This window comes from Ascidiella aspersa, chromosome 5, assembly GCF_963924565.1.
Source record: "Ascidiella aspersa chromosome 5, kaAscAspe10.2, whole genome shotgun sequence".
Classification (NCBI taxonomy): domain Eukaryota; kingdom Metazoa; phylum Chordata; class Ascidiacea; order Phlebobranchia; family Ascidiidae; genus Ascidiella; species Ascidiella aspersa.
This window is the reverse complement of record NC_139451.1, coordinates 27,459,520-27,477,172: the sequence shown is the minus strand read 5'-3', so window position 1 is coordinate 27,477,172 and position 17,653 is coordinate 27,459,520. Positions and strand designations below refer to the sequence as shown.

The window sequence follows — 17,653 nt, the reverse complement described above, 5'->3', positions numbered from 1 at the left end:
TCCGAAACACGTGTTTCAGCCAACGCACTAAATCAGACAAACGAGTGCAATTGACGTTTGGTATGAACGCAGATGGCTTATATTCCCATATTGTGCGTCGAGGGAGATATTGCAATTGGACTTAAAATGCACAAAAGCTCCCTTATGACCTACAACCTACATTATTCAATGACATTAACTAATGGTTCCAAAACATTTTCACCTGACGGTCCCTGCTTACCTCCTTAAAATAACAGAGGAATTTTAAAACAAGGTAAAAATTACAGAAAGTTACCCGTACAATAATAATAAACGTTTATTTAGAACTTACACAAACCAGCTTTATTAAAAAGTCAAATGATTTTATATCACTAAAACTCCATTAAAGCATATGCTCACATAATAATTTATCAGTCAACAAATTTTAACAACCATAAAACTTTCTCACCGCGCCTAGGACTCCGTGGTTTCACTAGGAGAACATTTAGACGACCAATTACGAAGACAAACAACAAAAAAATTTGATGTAGATATACCTAACTTAACCAGCAATGTGTTGCCAAATATTTATTGTAACCCTTTGTTCGGGTTATTTTTTTACCGGTTATTTATTAACTATACCTTAAAAAAATAACTAACAAAACTGTTAGATATCAGTTATAAATGGTTTGGAACATTGTTGGTGCATTTTAAACCTTTTTGCGATATAATATGTGGCGCACGTTCAAAAATTGGATGCGTCTTGCTTCTACAATTTACCTTAAACCGAATCTCTATCATCATCTAGCGGTTAATTTGATTGGCTCTCTGTTTCGTCAAGTGGACAAATGAATGATATCCTTTTTTTTGTGTTTGCTGCAGTACTCTCTAGACCAGTGGTTTTCAATCGGGGTGCAGCGTCACTTTAGGTCAGTGTTTCTCAACCTTTTCAACTTTGGGGCGCACCTAGAGATATATGAAACATGGCGGCGCACGTTGTGAGCGAAGCGAGCCCGAAATTTTTGGCTTTATAATTGCAAATCTTTATTAAAGGATCTGCAGCCTTAAGACCAAAAGTGGAACAACATCAACTTCGGAACAAAATACAGTTAGGAATAAGGCGTAAATAGGACTAATACCTAATAGTCGTAATAATGACGAAATCGGAATCAGACCTAAATGAAAAAAAAAGGCCTATAGCCTACCACCTTTCATCTAACCCCAAACACCACCCATAACTATCAATAACTCAGCTGGAATATTTTCAACCCTAACCCAATTGCTAACACCACCAACTATCCGCCCATAAGCCCAAACAGGGGCAATAATCCGGAGCCAAAACAGCGGCGCCCAAATGTCGACAGAAAACGGCCAATGACAGACAAGTGGCCCCCAAATATCCCATACGCTTTCCCTACAGTCTTAGCGTTATTTTGTCTATTTAAGTCTTATTTAGATTAATTTGGGACTTATTTTGACATGTTCAGGCCTTATCTAGACTATTTTAGAAGTTATTTTGTCGTGATTAGTGCGAATTTGGCGTTATTATGTTGGTGGTCTTAATACTGTGGTATTATAGATTATCTAATTAAGATATTGCTACTTTGTAGGTCTTATTACGTTTTCTACTTAGAAGTACTGTGAAATCAATGAGCTAAGCTTAATGGGAAAGTAATGTATATATTATATATATGTTAAACATTATAATTTTTCTTGTTTTTGCCCGCGGCGCACCTGGTAGCCTTCCACGGCGCACCGTTGAGAAGCGCTGCTCTAGGTTACCATATTTAACGCTTAAGGGTGCCGAGAGATAATTGAAATTAATAAGGAGTCCAATTTGTGCTATTAGTAAGCTTCTTGATACATTTTTTCTGTACGATAAAAGTGCTAAAAATTAAATAGTTGTTTTCAACCTTGTTGCATAGTTTATGTGTTGTTTAAATGTCGTTTATTGCAACGTTACAGCAAACCACTCAGCAAAATACGAGCAAGGGTCTCGCGAACTAGTAATAATTTCTATAGGGTGTCGCAAGCCAAAAAGTTTGCGAAACACTGCTCTAGACTCTTGAAACTTGATACTTCCAGTGTAGGCCTATTAGTCTTTTGTATTAGGCAAAGCACCCTGCAAAAAAGTCGTTTAAATTACACATTAAGCTGATTTAGTCTGCGTAAATTACCACGCTAAAATCTGGGTTTGATGTAAAACAGAAACAATAACATGAAAAAATAAAATACCAAAATTTTACAGAATCACTGATCGAAATTTATATTTTCTTTAGTAATTCTTGCAAGTTAATTAGAGCAGGCAAAGTTTGCTTTCGTGATCTGATTAACTTTCAGCTTTGTCAAAAATCTGAAAAAATAAACTTGGCTAGCCCGGTAATTTTACTCGTATTTTAATTATAGCAAATGTATTATAGGCTACTAAATTTCCACAACTAGTCTCACATAGGCCAGCATGCTTCTTGCAATTTAATAAACCAAAATAAGTTATAGCGGGAAACATTCAGGATCCCTTGTAGATTCCATTTGCAATTGGAAACTTGCAAGCCTGATTAGGCCGTCTGTGTGTTTTTGCGATTATTTCCAATTGAGTGAACAAAAGCAATAAGTTATAATACCCTATTGGTGAAAGTGCATTGTTTTGTTCTTTGTAGTTGAACCTGCATCAACAAATCCATTCGCTTTAGATAGATACAGGACTATCCATAATAAGCTGTTGGCAGTTTGCGATTGGCTTTAGGCATATTTAATTATTCTATATTATTTGTGCTAATATCAAATAGTTATAGCCATATGGAACAACGAATTAAACAGGAGTTCAAATAATTTACAGATTTTTGATTATCGTATTATTTTCGATTTAGATATTCTGTTGCACTTTTAAAGATTAAGGGATGCCTAGGCCTAATACTCGACATTCTCGATATCGATATTTGATGTGGTGTACAAAAATATTGCGATTCGGTACCAAATGACGTCATTACTACGATCGAACAATTAAGCAAAACAGGCGAAATTAAAACGTTTAAAGGTCGTTTTTTCAGGTTTTATAGAAAATATTTTTTTTAGTATTAGTAAACTTTATATTCAGTTATTAAACTACGATTTTTGAATAAATTTATGTTTTAAGGTTGAAATCACTTGTGCTTAATGAATATTGTCATGGCTGACATTTCTATACTAATTTAGTTATTTGGCTGTCCATTGTCCTTACATTACTATCTGTACCAAGGCTAATCAAGTTTAGTGTTTACTATTTAGTGTTTACCACGCTCGACGTTAATTTGCACCCTAAGATTACTTGGGTTTGCTTGTCTTGGATTTCGACATTATATTGGGCATTCATGTAGGAGGGCAATCCTATATTAAGGCATGACAAGATTTTTACGCTGCTAATTTTAAACAGCTACGTAAAAACCAACATCACGCATAAGACCATTCGTCATAAGTCACGTGAACGTGGAATCAGTCAAGCGAGACGGTAAAGAACAAACGCAATCTAACTCCTTTAGTCACTTAACTAACGCGATATTTTGTTTTGTTCCATTTCGACGTATAAAACAATTTTAGATTGAGTTTAATGAAGTATTTATTGTAGAAAACCTTGTACTTACGTGACTTTTTCCGTGTTTTAGTATTTTTGTATTGATTTTAGTAGGCGCTGGTCTAGAATCCTACCACAGCGTTGGGCGCTGGTCTAGAATCCTACCACAACGAAACACCATTTGGATTAGGGTGCTGGTTAGCGTTTGGGTTAAGGTGGGTCAAGTATTATTATTAAACAAAGAATATAATAATACTTGACCCACCCACACCCGAACGCTAACCCGCACCCTAACTCAAATTTTGTGCGTTGATTTTAGAACTGTGGTAGGATTCTAGACCAGCGCCCAGCGTTGTAACAATTATTAAATCTTCACACAATTGGTTTAGGTGGCGGGTTTGGGTGTGGGTGGGTCAAGTATTTTTATTTTATTATTTAAAAATAATGCTTGACTCACCCAAACCAAAACGCTAACCCAAATAATGTGTGTTGTGGTAGGATTCTAGTCCAGCGCCCTGGTTTGATTTCGGATCTTGAGGTTTGTCTAATTTATTGACAAATTTTTGTTTTGTTTGATAGGTAATATTGAACTGAGATTTTTATTAACTAAATACGCCATGTCTGGCTTTATGAAGATTTTCGGTGGAACTAAAGAAAAACCCGTAAATCCACAAGATGCGATTCAACAGTTACGGGAAACCACAGAAATGCTTCAGAAGAAATCAGATTTTCTTGAAAAAAAGATTGAACATGAACTGAAACAGGCAAAGCAGTACGGGACTAAGAATAAGAGAAGTAAGTATAAGGCATCATGGATTTTCAATATTAATGCTTATACAAAAATATTGACTGTGTACCTAACCTGCCACAGAATAAGGCCATTGTTGAGAAACCCTTATCTACGCAGTACGAATTTTGGTTTGGTTGCAATCAGAGGCGATCCCAGCATACTCATTAAAAACAAAACGTAGCAGGTCTTGCAAACCAAATTTTTTTATTTCAAATATTGTTTTTAAAGCAATGCGTTGTCTTTCGTCACAGTGCAATTCATTTGAAGCTAATACGTGCACGGTTCTGCATTAAAATGACAGAGGACGAAGGGTAGTGCCAATTTACTTTGAATAGTGTTTCATGACTTACCTCATAGCATGCATGCAGATAAAGAAAGCGCGCATTTTAAAACTATACTGATATTACTTAATCAAATTTTAGGGCGATTTGACGCTGTGCAAGAAATCCAATTGGAATTGTTGGTGCACACATGCTAATTTTTTCTTGTTGCAGGGTTTCCATATCAAACTTGAATAATGACCTATTTGAGCTTTGCTTTTGTAGTACAATTGCGTTTTTGCAAACAACTTATAAAAAATAACAAAAGGTTTTTAATTGTGCTTAGGTCAGATGAGTTTGTTTCCTCTAAAAAAAAACTATTTACTCACTTAAACTTATGTATGGGGTGAGACCTTGCTAAAATTGTTTTACAACTTGAGTCGATTAATTTGCACACGATTGTGCTTCAAGTAATTCCCAAGTTTTTCAAACTCCAGCATGAATTTGACTGTTTGTCATTGTCATGCTACCATCTGAAAAGAATAGCAAATTATACATTGATTAACCACCAAAAAATTGCTTCCCTGTAGCAAAAATTGTTAAAAGATTCACCCAGCTTGCCATACTTTCCACAGAGAGTCATGTTATGATTTTTTTTAATTTTCCTTTCAGTCGCAATACTTTTTTTTACCAATAAAAAATTGTGTGTTACTTTTTAGCGAGGTCTAATAGCTTTTAAAACAGATTTTTTCAGGCTAGTAGTTCAGAATTTTCATAAGAACTACATATTCATGACTAATACTGTTTTTAGGAAAAAGTTTTGTTATTGTATTGTGTAAGTTTATGCTTAAAGAAATCATTATTTTTTGTAGTACAGTTTTTAAATATATGTGTTAATCTGACACAGATTTCATATCCCACTAATAGAAACTTGCTCAAATCACAATAGTTAAGTTTAAGAGGGCCTGGCTTTCTGTTACATTCCCACCCCTTAGATAATGCATATTACACGTTCCTTATAAAACGTCATGTAAAACTGAACGCTGTAAAACTCGCTATGATGCCAATAAAAACAGAAAAAACAACGTCTATTAATTCATGCACCAACATGACACTCGACAAATATAGCGGGTTACCCTAAAAAAAAAAATAAAAAAAAAATATTCGCACAAATAAAACAATATTTCACACACTTTTCTATAATATAATTGACAATCGCCCTTAATCACAATAGTTAAGTTTAAGAGGGCCTGACTTTCTAATTGAGTGTATGTAGTGATTATTTAATCCTTTCTAATTCTTCTGAGGCATCATTTGTTCTATTATAACTAAGTGCTTTACTGGCAATCGGTTTGACCTTTATATATTACAACTAGTGCCTTGTTGGCAGTGATTCCAGAAATAGAAAATGAAGTTGTGTTTTGTTATCATTGCATACCAAATGTTATCTATTGCATAAGTTTTTTTCCCTAATTTATTTTGTTTAAAACAAGTAAGTATATCGTTGATTTTTTTGTTAACAAGTGCATCAATATCTAAGTTTTTTGAATAATTTTTTGCAGTGGCCATTAGCGCCCTCAAAAAGAAGAAGCGCTACGAAAAGCAATTGCAAAATATTGACGGCACCCTTTCTACTGTTGAATTCCAACTGGAAGCACTTCAGAACGCACAGTCAAACAAACAAGTCCTGGACACCATGAAAGTTGGAGCCCAGGCCCTTAAGAAGGCCCACGGAAATCTGTAAGCTAAACCTAATAATCTGTTATTTATATATTTTTTGGAATATATTGGTTGGCAGTAAGACGTAGTTAAAATGTCAAAATGCTACCTACTTCTGTATAGGCGGGGTATTCTTACTATTATTTTTACATATTGCTTTTCTGTTTTTTACAACTAATTTCTTAAGATTAGGTTATATTCGAAGCTGTATAATATTACTTATATATGTTTTAAAAGCTTTTTTCATGTATTTCGGGCTAAAGCATTTAAAAACACAGAGTTTGTACAAATGTTACCTGACGACTCGTGTATTGTATATACTGAAAACCGTTAGCCTGGCAAACTGAAATGAGTTGATGTTCAAACTCATAACCACAGTTCCGGTATGGCCAAGGTCTTGAATGTAAACCTCACAACAGGATATGGTGAGGGATGTCCGATACCTGTTTCATTGCGACAGTGATAACCAACGAAAAGTGTCAATCGGATGCTATGCCAAATAAAGTTTTTACTGAATGAGAATTAATGAAATTACAACTTAGTGCAATGTTATATTATAATTTTTATAAGTATTAGGGTAGAATTATACTGCAATGTCTATTTATCTTTCAGTTTAAATGTACTACATTTCCTTTTGAATTTTTCTAAAAAAAAAAAAAATAGAAAACTCTAGATTGGATTATAAAGCATGGCTGTAATGAACAAATTGTTTGTTTTTGGATTGGCGCCGATACCAATCTGACTAGTGCTGACACTTTAGCATTGGCCCTGATATTATCGCACATCCCTAGATGACAAAAATCGGAAATTGTTCAACTGATTTTGGTTAGCCCCTCTGTAGGCTCCTCAAGGGTTTTTGGCTAAAAAAAATGTTTGGGTGTTTTATTTTTGTGTATTTTAATCTCACAGTTCACCCGATGACGTCCACGACCTCATGGATGACATCACAGACCAACAGGAGGTTTCTGACGAAATTACAAATGCACTTTCCACTGGCCTTGGATACCAAGACGTTGATGAGGTACATTTCTCTTTCATTTCTTTTTTGTGAATAATTAATGTGAAGAGGTTTTGTGGTTCAGTTAGCAGGATATCTGATTTGTACATTGGTGAAATGATGGCTTTTGTTTAAAAGCAATTTAATAAAAATTAGGTGAAATTGGCAAGAAAAGACGGCTCTTACTTTTCGCAAGCATTACAAATTTTCTGTATGCCAATCACCTGTTCTCCTTGTTAATAATTATTTTACAAATTGTCGTACCTTTTGTTTGTTGAGTTACCAATGACTACCAACAATACTTAACCACAGCAAATTTACCTTTCCTTGTTGTGAACTTGGGCATTTAAGAAGACCTGTAAGTATCGATCGTAAATTCCAATTTTATACATCAAATGTTTTGTTTAATGGCATGTTTTAATGTAACAAATAGACCTAAAATTTGTTAACCCAAAAAGATAGTTTTTGGTTTGGTGGCACAAACAACTGATACATGGCTGGTTGGTCCCTTTGGGGCACCTAATCAGACAAAATAAACTACTAGTTTGCCATAGAAGTTTTTTACGCTAAACTATAAGCTAAGCAACCACTAGTTCCCTACCCTAGCTTACTAAAGTAGTTAATACTGTTTTGAAAGTAAAATAGGTATAAAATTATTGTTATGACAAAACCAAAATAGAAGTACACAGTATTTCTAATATTACAGCAAATTAATTTTCATTAATGTTTTATTGAAAACTTCCTTACCCATATTTTTCATTTGCTGTACAACTTTGCACAATGTAAGTTACTATATGGCCAAACTGTTTGTACCTACTGATATTGTTCTAACACTGTTGTTTTGTATGTAAATAGTTATTTATACAAATTAAAAAATGACTCTACTTGACTTGAAACTATTATGTTGTAGTAAAACCAACACATTGATTCAAACTTCAGTAGCTGATAAGTGGTTAACCTTCTAAGATTTAGTTTGAAATATACAGACTTACATATGAAATAATTGTTATTTTCCCCTTTTTTCAAAGGATGATCTAATGGCTGAATTGGAGGAACTTGAGCAAGAAGAATTGGACGAAGCAATCCTGGAAATTCCCACCAACAGTCTTCCAGATGTACCCACTACTAAACTGCCCTCAAAACCAGGTAAACTGACAATAAACTTTAAGCACAGCATAAAAGGTATTGTTTAGATGGCAGGGTGCATAGGCGACAATTTGAAATGCTTAGGGTGGTCCGTTATGAATGCGATTGAGACTCTGGCAGTTTCTATTTAGCATTATTTCCCAGAACTTATGGTTATTAATATTACAGTTATATATATAATAAAGACAATTGTTTGTTAAAATAGAACAGTTTGGAACATTTCTAAAAAATGCAAGATGCATTTTTTTGCATTTAAAGGTTAAATGTATGTTACTTCACATATAAACTTTTTTAGTGGGCATTCAGTGACAGCATATTTAGTGGAAATTTTTGAGCATGTGAAAAGTAAAATTAGGTGGTATCGGCTGATTTCTAAATGCCCAGAATTGCTGAGCATTTAGAAAAATTGCTGATTGTCCTGCAATTGCATCATCTGTACGCATTACAGTATTGGTACACATATTTGGAACTTATTGTTTCTTTTAAAATCCTAATAATTTGTTTGCCGTTGTGAGAAAGAAGATTAATTTTCAAAACTGTCTATATATAAAAAGCACCAATGAGAACCTTGTCAAAATTTTCTTCATATATGGTTGTTTTGTTGGCCAAAGACAAAGTATATATTGTTGGTCTTTCTTTCAGTTAGCATCTTCAAACTTATTTTTCAAATGTTTGGAATTTGACTTAATCCTTTTTGCTTGTGTTTTTTAGCCAAGAAACAAAAAGAGGAGGATGATGAATTGGCTGAATTGCAAATGTGGGCTTCCTAAAATATCACTTGTCAAGGACGTACGAGTAGAATGACGTTGTACCATTGATGTTTATTAAGCTTTCAACAGACAATACTGCACTGGATTTTCATAGCATTAAATCTCTTCTCTATATCCTGGGTTCAATGAAATACTAAAAACCAACATACAACAGTTGTTATGTGTGTTGGCACAGTTCATTTACATTAAAAATAACTGATTTTTTTTCATTTTTTAAAAATCTTGTTTTGGTTTTCCTGAATTTCAAATTGATATTTAATTTTTACTGGAAACATTTCAGTATGTTATGTATATTATTGCGAATATGCATATCCAACAGTTATAATTTTCGGGTATATTAAGTGTAATTTTTTTAATAACCATAAATATTAATTTTTGTCAATAAAAAAACATTTTTAAGTTGTATTCTAATTTACAACTTCGGCCAGAATGATCTATAACTACTAGGAATTGTTATTTATTTACAGATTTTTGACAAGTTTAACATTTTTAGATTTATTCAGATGCAAACTTTTACACTTTAGGATTTTTTCCTGGAAAGAACTGATCTTTTGTTTATTGCGACTTTTTATGCATGAAACAGGCATGGGTTATACTTTTTGTAAAGGAACAAGCGGATTGCACCACTGTTTTCACAGGGTTGTCTAGTTTATGGATGTTCTTTAAAGGGAATCTATTCCTTACATACTTAATTAGGTACCGTTCCTTCCCCACTATATTTTCTCATTTGCTAGCTGCCGCTTACTATCGTTGGTGTCATGCAGCAAAATGCACTTTTCTTGTATAAAATGCGATCGGTTTTCTTTGACAATAAACTGTGTTAGAGAAATGCTTGGTTTTTGTTTGTTCAAGTAATAAAACTTACTTAAAACTTCTAACAAATAAGTCAAGTTTTCTGTGTTTTAGATTGTGGTTACAATAAAAGTTATATGAAATGATTAGTAGACAGTCAAGCTGTTGCCAAAACCTTGCTCAGAATGCATTACTATATTTGATATATCTCTACTCAGTTCAGGGACGTTTAGTAGATCTTGAAGGACTAGATTTTCGAAATGAAATTATTCAACAACAGATGTCTGGAGATTATTTTCCTTTGGGTTGTACTTGTTTTATTTTAAGAATCCACTTTTCTACTATAAGATTCAATTTATTTTTGGCATCTTTGCAATTGTTAAAAAAACAAGTATAAAGAACGACACAAGGACAGAAAAAGGAACTTAAGGTCACTGAGTTGAGCTGACCACAGTATAGGCAGCAAAGAGGTAACAATTTCATTGTATGAAATGTAAAAAAATCAATATCCACAAACTAATGATTTTATTGGAAAAAAACAATAAAGCTAGATTGGGGGTAAGCCCTACTCACTTACTTAAAGTGGACCTTATTATTTTGCTAACTTCCTGGTAATGAATAATTTGAGAGTTTGTTAATAATGTGTAGCAATTTGTCACCATTTGTTAAAGATCCCTGAATTTAAGAACCTGCATACTGAGTTTTTTCCCATAATAAATTTATGTCAAACTACACAAAAAATGTCATGTGAAATAATCCAAGAATTACATGTTAGCACACATAAAATGTTCAACTGATATTTACTGTTGGTGCTTCACTGTGATCAATATCAAATCTAAAAATCTGTTTAAGAAACTCAGTAATAGATATCTTAAGCTATATATTATCGTTTAAGATTAATACATGCAAGTTTGACATATGGTTAGGGATGTTCAAAGTAGAATCCCAAGGTATTCTAGAATAATAGGTTTCGAATCTAGAATAACGAATCCAGAATAGCGAATCCTAGTATATTTTTATTAAATTATTTATCCTCGATTTTGTTTGGGGAAGGGATTAATCTTAATCTACCCTACAGGGCCCACAATCACAGCAATAAATCGCCCAAACAATTTGCTAACACATGTACATTATAAAAAAAATCTCCCATATGTTTAGCATTCTTAACAACTGTAATTTGATGCCGTTCTGTAAACTGTAATATGTCAACTGTCCAGGTTGTGTCCAAAACTTATATTTTTGCCAATAGTGAGAAAATGCAACACTGCACACAGAAGATACGAATTCTTGACAATTACGTTGTGCATAACTGCATAACTTCACTGAATATTGGCCTAAAGTTGACCTTAAGTAACCCCATAGCGCATTTTGTGGACGGCCAGCACAGTTTGCAACGCTATGTTACTTTTGCAACTTAACGCATTTAGGGAATTTGCGAACTCCACACCAGACATTACACGTTAGCCGCTCGCCCAATAACGCTTGATTGACACTTAATTATTGGACGAACGTTATCGCGAGACGCGGTAATTGGTCGCCCGAAAAAAACGCTGACACTGTACTATGAGGTTACATTTAAAGCAAGCACTATAAATTGGTCGCCGCGGCGACAGGCCAACTTACCGCACACGTTTGTACAAATTAGGCGCAACAATCGGCGGTAAAACATTAAATTATATCGGTTCCAATTACCCGAAATAAACGGCAGAATTGGATTCGAATCCCATCTGGATTCGAATCCAATGATTCGATATTCTACTTTGAGCATCCCTACATATGGTGCAATATTCCCTTGAACTAAATACCATATATTTTGTTTATTGCCAACAAAACTAAAAGTTTGGACAAATTCTAGACACTCTAATTTAAAGATACCTGCAGTAGTTTGCATTCAGCAAAAATGTATAAATAGCTAGAAATTAAGGTACTATTTATTCACGAAGCACTACAAACTGTAAAATTCACAGTACAAGTGTGGAAGAGTTAAACAGATATGAAATTGAGTAGATTGAAAAACAGTTTGCTGTGTTTCAGGCCGGCTCAAGCATTCCTGAGATTTTATCATTACTTCGGTAGCATACCTCCGCCCTATCTCTTGCAATACGAACAGTCGTCCGGCGTCTGGCTTACATATAATCCAAATATATTTATAGATAGAACTCCTAATCGATAAAATGAGATTACTGTTTATAAACATTGTTTCAGTTGCACCAGAAACAACAAATTTCGATATAGTTTGTCACTGGAACGAAAGTGCTTTGAGTCAATGTGTAATTGGCTACAGTTCGAATCCATCTCAGCCACCTGTACTAAGATTTCGGTGTACTAATGATACATAAGCCGTAATCGTTTGTCAAAAAGCAGCTTCAAAAGGGTTACATCATAGCTGTTAAAGACATATGTGTGCGTATTTTTTATTACGTGCTACAAAAAATTGAGTAGATTGAAAAACAGTTTGCTGTGTTTTCAGGCCGGCTCAAGCATTCCTGAGATTTTATCCTTCAGTGTTTCCTTGGTAGGCTGTGAATAGTCAGTTGGTTTTGTAGAGGCGATAATGGTGGAGTCATATACCTAAAACAATTTCTTTGTATGTTAACGTATATCACCATAAACTGGAAACTAATCCATGACTTTGTGTCATGGTAGGAAGAGTCCAGGTACATTTACCAAACTAATTAAAACCAGTTTTGTAATGATTTGAGTCCTTTGACCAAAATAAATTGACTTAACTAAGACTTAAAATTAAGAGTTTTGAATAAAATTGGGTTATTTGACTCATTGTATATAGCGTTTTTGTTATTTTTAGCATTCTTCATAATCAGACGACAAGTTTTAACGTTTATTTCCAACTGCTGACTTGGAGTGGGACTTGATATTTTTGCAAAAGACTTGACTAGGACCGGAGTTATTTTTCAAATGACGTGACTGCGACTTAAGTCATTGACTGTTAAAGTTTAAAATAGAAGTTATTGTAACCTTTAGTTCGTCTGAATTTAAAAACCGAGTTAAATGTTTAGCATAGTAGTGAGAACAAACCAAAATTATTAAATGGGACACTTTTAATAAAAGTAAATGTTGTTGTTGGTACAAATATATAGCAAACCAGCAATATACCTCTTCAACTCTGTCCCATTTATCGGACCCTTCCTGGAGTCTTTCGCTGATCGCATCTTGTACTATTTCCAAACTACTGTCGTCCAATTCGGCAATCAGTGCCATCGTTGCAGTGAGAAGATTACTTTGGAGTGAGGACTGAAATAAATGTGCCATAACATAATAATCTTCGCTAGAAACAGCTTATTAATGCATAGTAAGAATATCACAGTGCATACAGAAGTAAGTATCATTTGGAACTTTTCAAAAAACACTTTATGAATCACAACGTTCAAAATCATACCTACTTCTGTATGGGCTTTGATATTCTTACTATGTCTTACTACAACCTCCAACCATGATGCTCCCAAGACTTAATAACAGTTTTCAAACTAAAGTTTTATCGTTAACTGCTAAAAAAATTTATTGCCATTAAACAGGAGTACAGCATATGCAAAAAATATGTGCCATTTACAATTTTTTTCACAGTTCCTGGCATATCCAATATAATATAAATATGTATGTATTTCTTTTAGGTCCATTAATACGCCAGCATCTTACCATGACCTTCTTTGGCCTAGTCCTCTTGACTAGTTTCTTAGGCGGAGAAACAGAGCTTCCAAATTTAGCAGCGGTTAGGGGCTTTAGTCCTAGCTGAACCCTTAGTTGGCTGCAATACAGAAAATTGTCAATAGTTTTAAGCTTAGGGCTTTTCACATAAAGAAGTATAAAACCATTGTGGTCCACCAAGCATTTAACAGGGTTACTGGTGTTTCAAAAGAAAAAAAAACTGTATCTTATTACAACGACTCGAATTACAAATATCTTTTCACAAAGAGATTTTATAAGTACAACATGTATATTATTACATAACAGCCAGTTTGTGTGTCTCACTTTCTTAAAAGTTATCAGGCGTCAATTAATTCTATTTGCTGAATTTGTTTAGAATTGATAATATTTTTGTCCAAAAGTGCTTTTATGGGAAAAAGGAATAATAAATATAATATATCAATATTTAAGATAAAACAGGTATTCTGTCTTTTGTATAACCCAGTGGTTCTCAACCGGGGTGCCGCGGTACCATTTTCAATGCTGAAGAATGCCCGTAAAATTTGGGAATTTTGAGGAATTTGATTTTGCTGTTATTGACAAGCTTTTTTTAATGAGTACAGTAAATCAAATAATATTTTCCGACATGTATGGAGTTGATTTGTGTTGTTCCAGTTTCTATTCTAGTGACATTACAGTATACCGCTCAACAAAAATTATAGGTAGGGGTGCTGCCGATTATCTATTTTCTCGGGAGGGTGACGCAAGCCATAAAGGTTGGGAACCACTGGTATAACCACTTTAATGTTTAAATTTTCTATCCAGGTTATCTTCACCAGGGTAGGTCATAAGAGCTGTTTAACATGATTTTGGCCTGGTAGCAAAAGTATACTCAAGTATAAATTTAGGACCCACTTGGCTTCATCCAATGACATTTGCATTGCAGAGTCAGTTGATTTGACAGTATCTGAAGGTTGTTGTGTAAACTCTCCTTCTGATTTTGCTGGTGAAGTTGAACAGGAGGGTATAGATTCCTGGTAATCAGCATCTTGCTTTTCACTGGAAGGACTTATATTTGTGCCAACAACTTTATCAACATCTTGAGCACTGTCTTCAGTGACAGGGGAGCATTTTGAATTGTCAATTAAGGATTGGGATTGTTCAATTGATGCCAGTTCAGAGCAATTTGTTTGGCCTGCTGCAGGAACACTGTCTGAGTTCTCCTTAGCTGTATCAACTGTTACTTGCTGAGGTAAAATATGGTCTTTTTCTTCTGCAATGTTAGAGTTTGATTCTGAACCCTCGCCGTCATTTGGTGAATTTGTTTCATCAGCAGTTGATAGATTTGATGAGGTGGTTTGTACTTCCTTAACACTATCACCTTTAACTGATGATAGTTCTGAAGAGTCTCCCATTTCGTTTGTAGTTTGAGCATCTTCCTTTTCTGCTGGAGTGGAATCTTTAGTAGAGGAAGCATCACCTTGGCCTTTCTCTTCTGCTTCAAATTGCCTTGCTTTTAAAAGTTCCTCTTCAGACACCGCTAAAACAGGGAACATTAGGTTGGCTTTGTTAGCGCAATAAGACAAAAATGGTGCTTTAGAAATAATTTAATTGTATTTAATATATCTTTCAACAATGTAAAAGTGAAAAAGAAAATCCTAAACATGTTTCTTTAGATCAATTAAAAACTCATTTATTTTAAGACTGATGATGACATTATAGGCTAAAGCTCTTTATACAAAATCAAATTGAAAAATTGTTTTGATATTATGCTAGAACAGATGCTAAAATATTTGCTTTCATTTGTAGTCATTGCCACAAGGACAAGGCGGTAACTTTATAGGCATTTATTCTATTAATCCCATTGTTTAATAATAATAACTTACTTTTGTCATCTAGTTTTAGCAGATTCGGCAAGACCTTCAAAATGGCAAGGCGGTAATTTTCGGAAGATATTTTTTCACAAAAAGGATTCCCAGAAAGCCAAAGTAATCTGCAAAAAGGACAAATTTTTGTGTTGCTCTGTCATTCTTTCCAGCATTAACTTTGCTAATTTGACAAACCTTAAATTGTTCAACTGCTTTAAATGCTCCACTTGGTCAATGTCCTTTAGCTTGTTTCGACGCAAGTAGAGCTCTTTCAAATTGGTGCAACTGGTAAATGGCTCTAGGTCCTCTATTGCATTAGCACTGAACATATTTTTGTTAAGAAACAATTCAGAAACTTAAGATATTCACAATAAGAAGTCTCATGTCATTACAAACCTGAAATTAATCACTTCAACATTCGGAAGGTCTGTCAGTAAGGACACCTAAAAATATTATTTGAATTTGCTTGAAAGTCAAAAAAGAGCTCATAAATTTATAATGCGCTTTTACCAAAAACATTTGGAAAGTACCAAGTCGGTCCGCAATTTATGGCAAGTAATTTGGTAACAGATTGGTAAACAATACTGTTTTGTTATCAGACGGCAACTTTGTATTGGTGATTGTTTTAATCCTATAATGTCATACATCTTTAACTGATTCTGAAAACAACACGATACTTACATCGGACAAACTGCCACCCCTGTAATAGAAAAAAGACGACATTATACATTTGTACTGAAAATTGCATATTACTGCAATAGGGCTTAAAATCGTTTTCTAATAACAATGTTCAAATGACTTTCTTATTCATTCACAACTGCTCTTGACAATTCTTAGCTTTTTTAACATTATTTTATCTATAAAGATTCTAGGTAAAAAATGTATACAAAAAGGTTTTCTAAATAAATTAATTTACAATGGTGTTATGATTTTGAAACACAACTTACCAGCAGTTTAATGTTTTGACACCGTTTAGATCATTTGCCCTTGATCTCGCTAGTACAACCTTTTCACTGAGTTTAACCATGTTTATCAGATGTCTGACTTTTATTCAATTATCTAAAATAAAGAAATGATATGAATTTGTAATGCATCAGATGTTCAGATCAAGGTAGATACAATTTTGTTAAAATTATTTCTAAAATAAGTGTTACAAAGCGTATGAAAAGCGCGGGTAGTTGTTCAGTACAATGTAAATCAAACTGTATAACTGCTGTATTAAGCAAATCTCACACTATTAATATGAATTGCTTTACTGATTTTAGGTAATATAAAGTATTATGCATTTTTCGCAATGTGTTTCTAGAACACTTAAAATACCGCACAACTACTGAGTTATTTATGGTGTTATTTAGGGCAAGGTGTCATGAATGTATCATTTATCGTTAAGTGCTTCAGTTGGGAGAAATTAAATAGTATAAATAGTTACAAAACGTAAGCTTTAAAATAGAAAAATAATATTATTGAAAAAACAATTAAAGGAAATTACCAGCGTCATGTTAAATGCAGCGGTTACTTTTACTTTATATTCATAAACTATCGTAGTTTAAAGCTGCCTAATTATATTTATTTATAAATTACTATTCTTAACTAATTGTTAATATGTTTTCGGTTTTGTTGCGCAAAATCAGTTGTGTGTTTTTTTAAACACATGTCACGTGAAATTTCACACCTGAACGGTTTTGCAGGTTTGTTGACGTTTTCTAAAAAAAAGTCATGCTTTGTAAAGAGATTTTAAGGGGGATTTTATTCACAAATTAACAGATATCGTTACGTACTGCATGTATTTTCAAGTAAATTAAATACATAGCAGTATAGTCATTATGCTGGCATTTAATCTATTAGTTTTATTGGCGCTACTCTAGATTAGAATTCCACCACAACAAACAGTGTTTGGGTAAGGGTGAGGGTTAGCGTTTGTGTTTGGGTAGGTTAAGCAATATTCTTAAATAATAATACTTGACTCACCCTCACGGTATCACTCTAACCCAAATACTATGCGTTGATTTAATTATTGTTTAAACGCTGTGGTAGGATTCTCACAAATGTAACCTACTATAATGCTGAAATCATAGTAGGTTACATTACAATGTAACCTACTATGCTGAAATCTGTTGATTCTTTTTGTAATATTCGTTGTCTTATTTATGTTCATTGCTTTTAT

General features: G+C 33.7%; 2 protein-coding genes across 2 annotated transcripts; one reads left to right on the top strand and one right to left on the bottom strand.

Moving 5' to 3' along the window:
* The first annotated feature begins 4,088 nt into the window (after nucleotides 1-4,088).
* Nucleotides 4,089-10,010, top strand: LOC146145722 (charged multivesicular body protein 4b-like). Its single transcript, XM_083389476.1, has 5 exons — nucleotides 4,089-4,300; nucleotides 6,118-6,295; nucleotides 7,184-7,295; nucleotides 8,300-8,417; nucleotides 9,129-10,010. Exons 1-5 carry the CDS (start codon nucleotides 4,123-4,125, stop codon nucleotides 9,185-9,187), a joined length of 645 nt encoding a protein of 214 aa, XP_083245602.1. The 5' UTR covers nucleotides 4,089-4,122; the 3' UTR covers nucleotides 9,188-10,010.
* Nucleotides 10,011-11,787: 1,777 nt separating this feature from the next.
* LOC146145721 (uncharacterized) lies at nucleotides 11,788-16,550 on the bottom strand. The gene is made up of 9 exons (XM_083389962.1): nucleotides 16,437-16,550; nucleotides 16,171-16,189; nucleotides 15,886-15,932; nucleotides 15,685-15,810; nucleotides 15,508-15,614; nucleotides 14,537-15,161; nucleotides 13,634-13,742; nucleotides 13,094-13,231; nucleotides 11,788-12,550 (listed from the first exon to the last, which is right to left on the bottom strand). Exons 1-9 carry the CDS (start codon nucleotides 16,514-16,516, stop codon nucleotides 12,446-12,448), a joined length of 1,356 nt encoding a protein of 451 aa, XP_083246088.1. The 5' UTR covers nucleotides 16,517-16,550; the 3' UTR covers nucleotides 11,788-12,445.
* Between the last annotated feature and the right edge of the window lie 1,103 nt (nucleotides 16,551-17,653).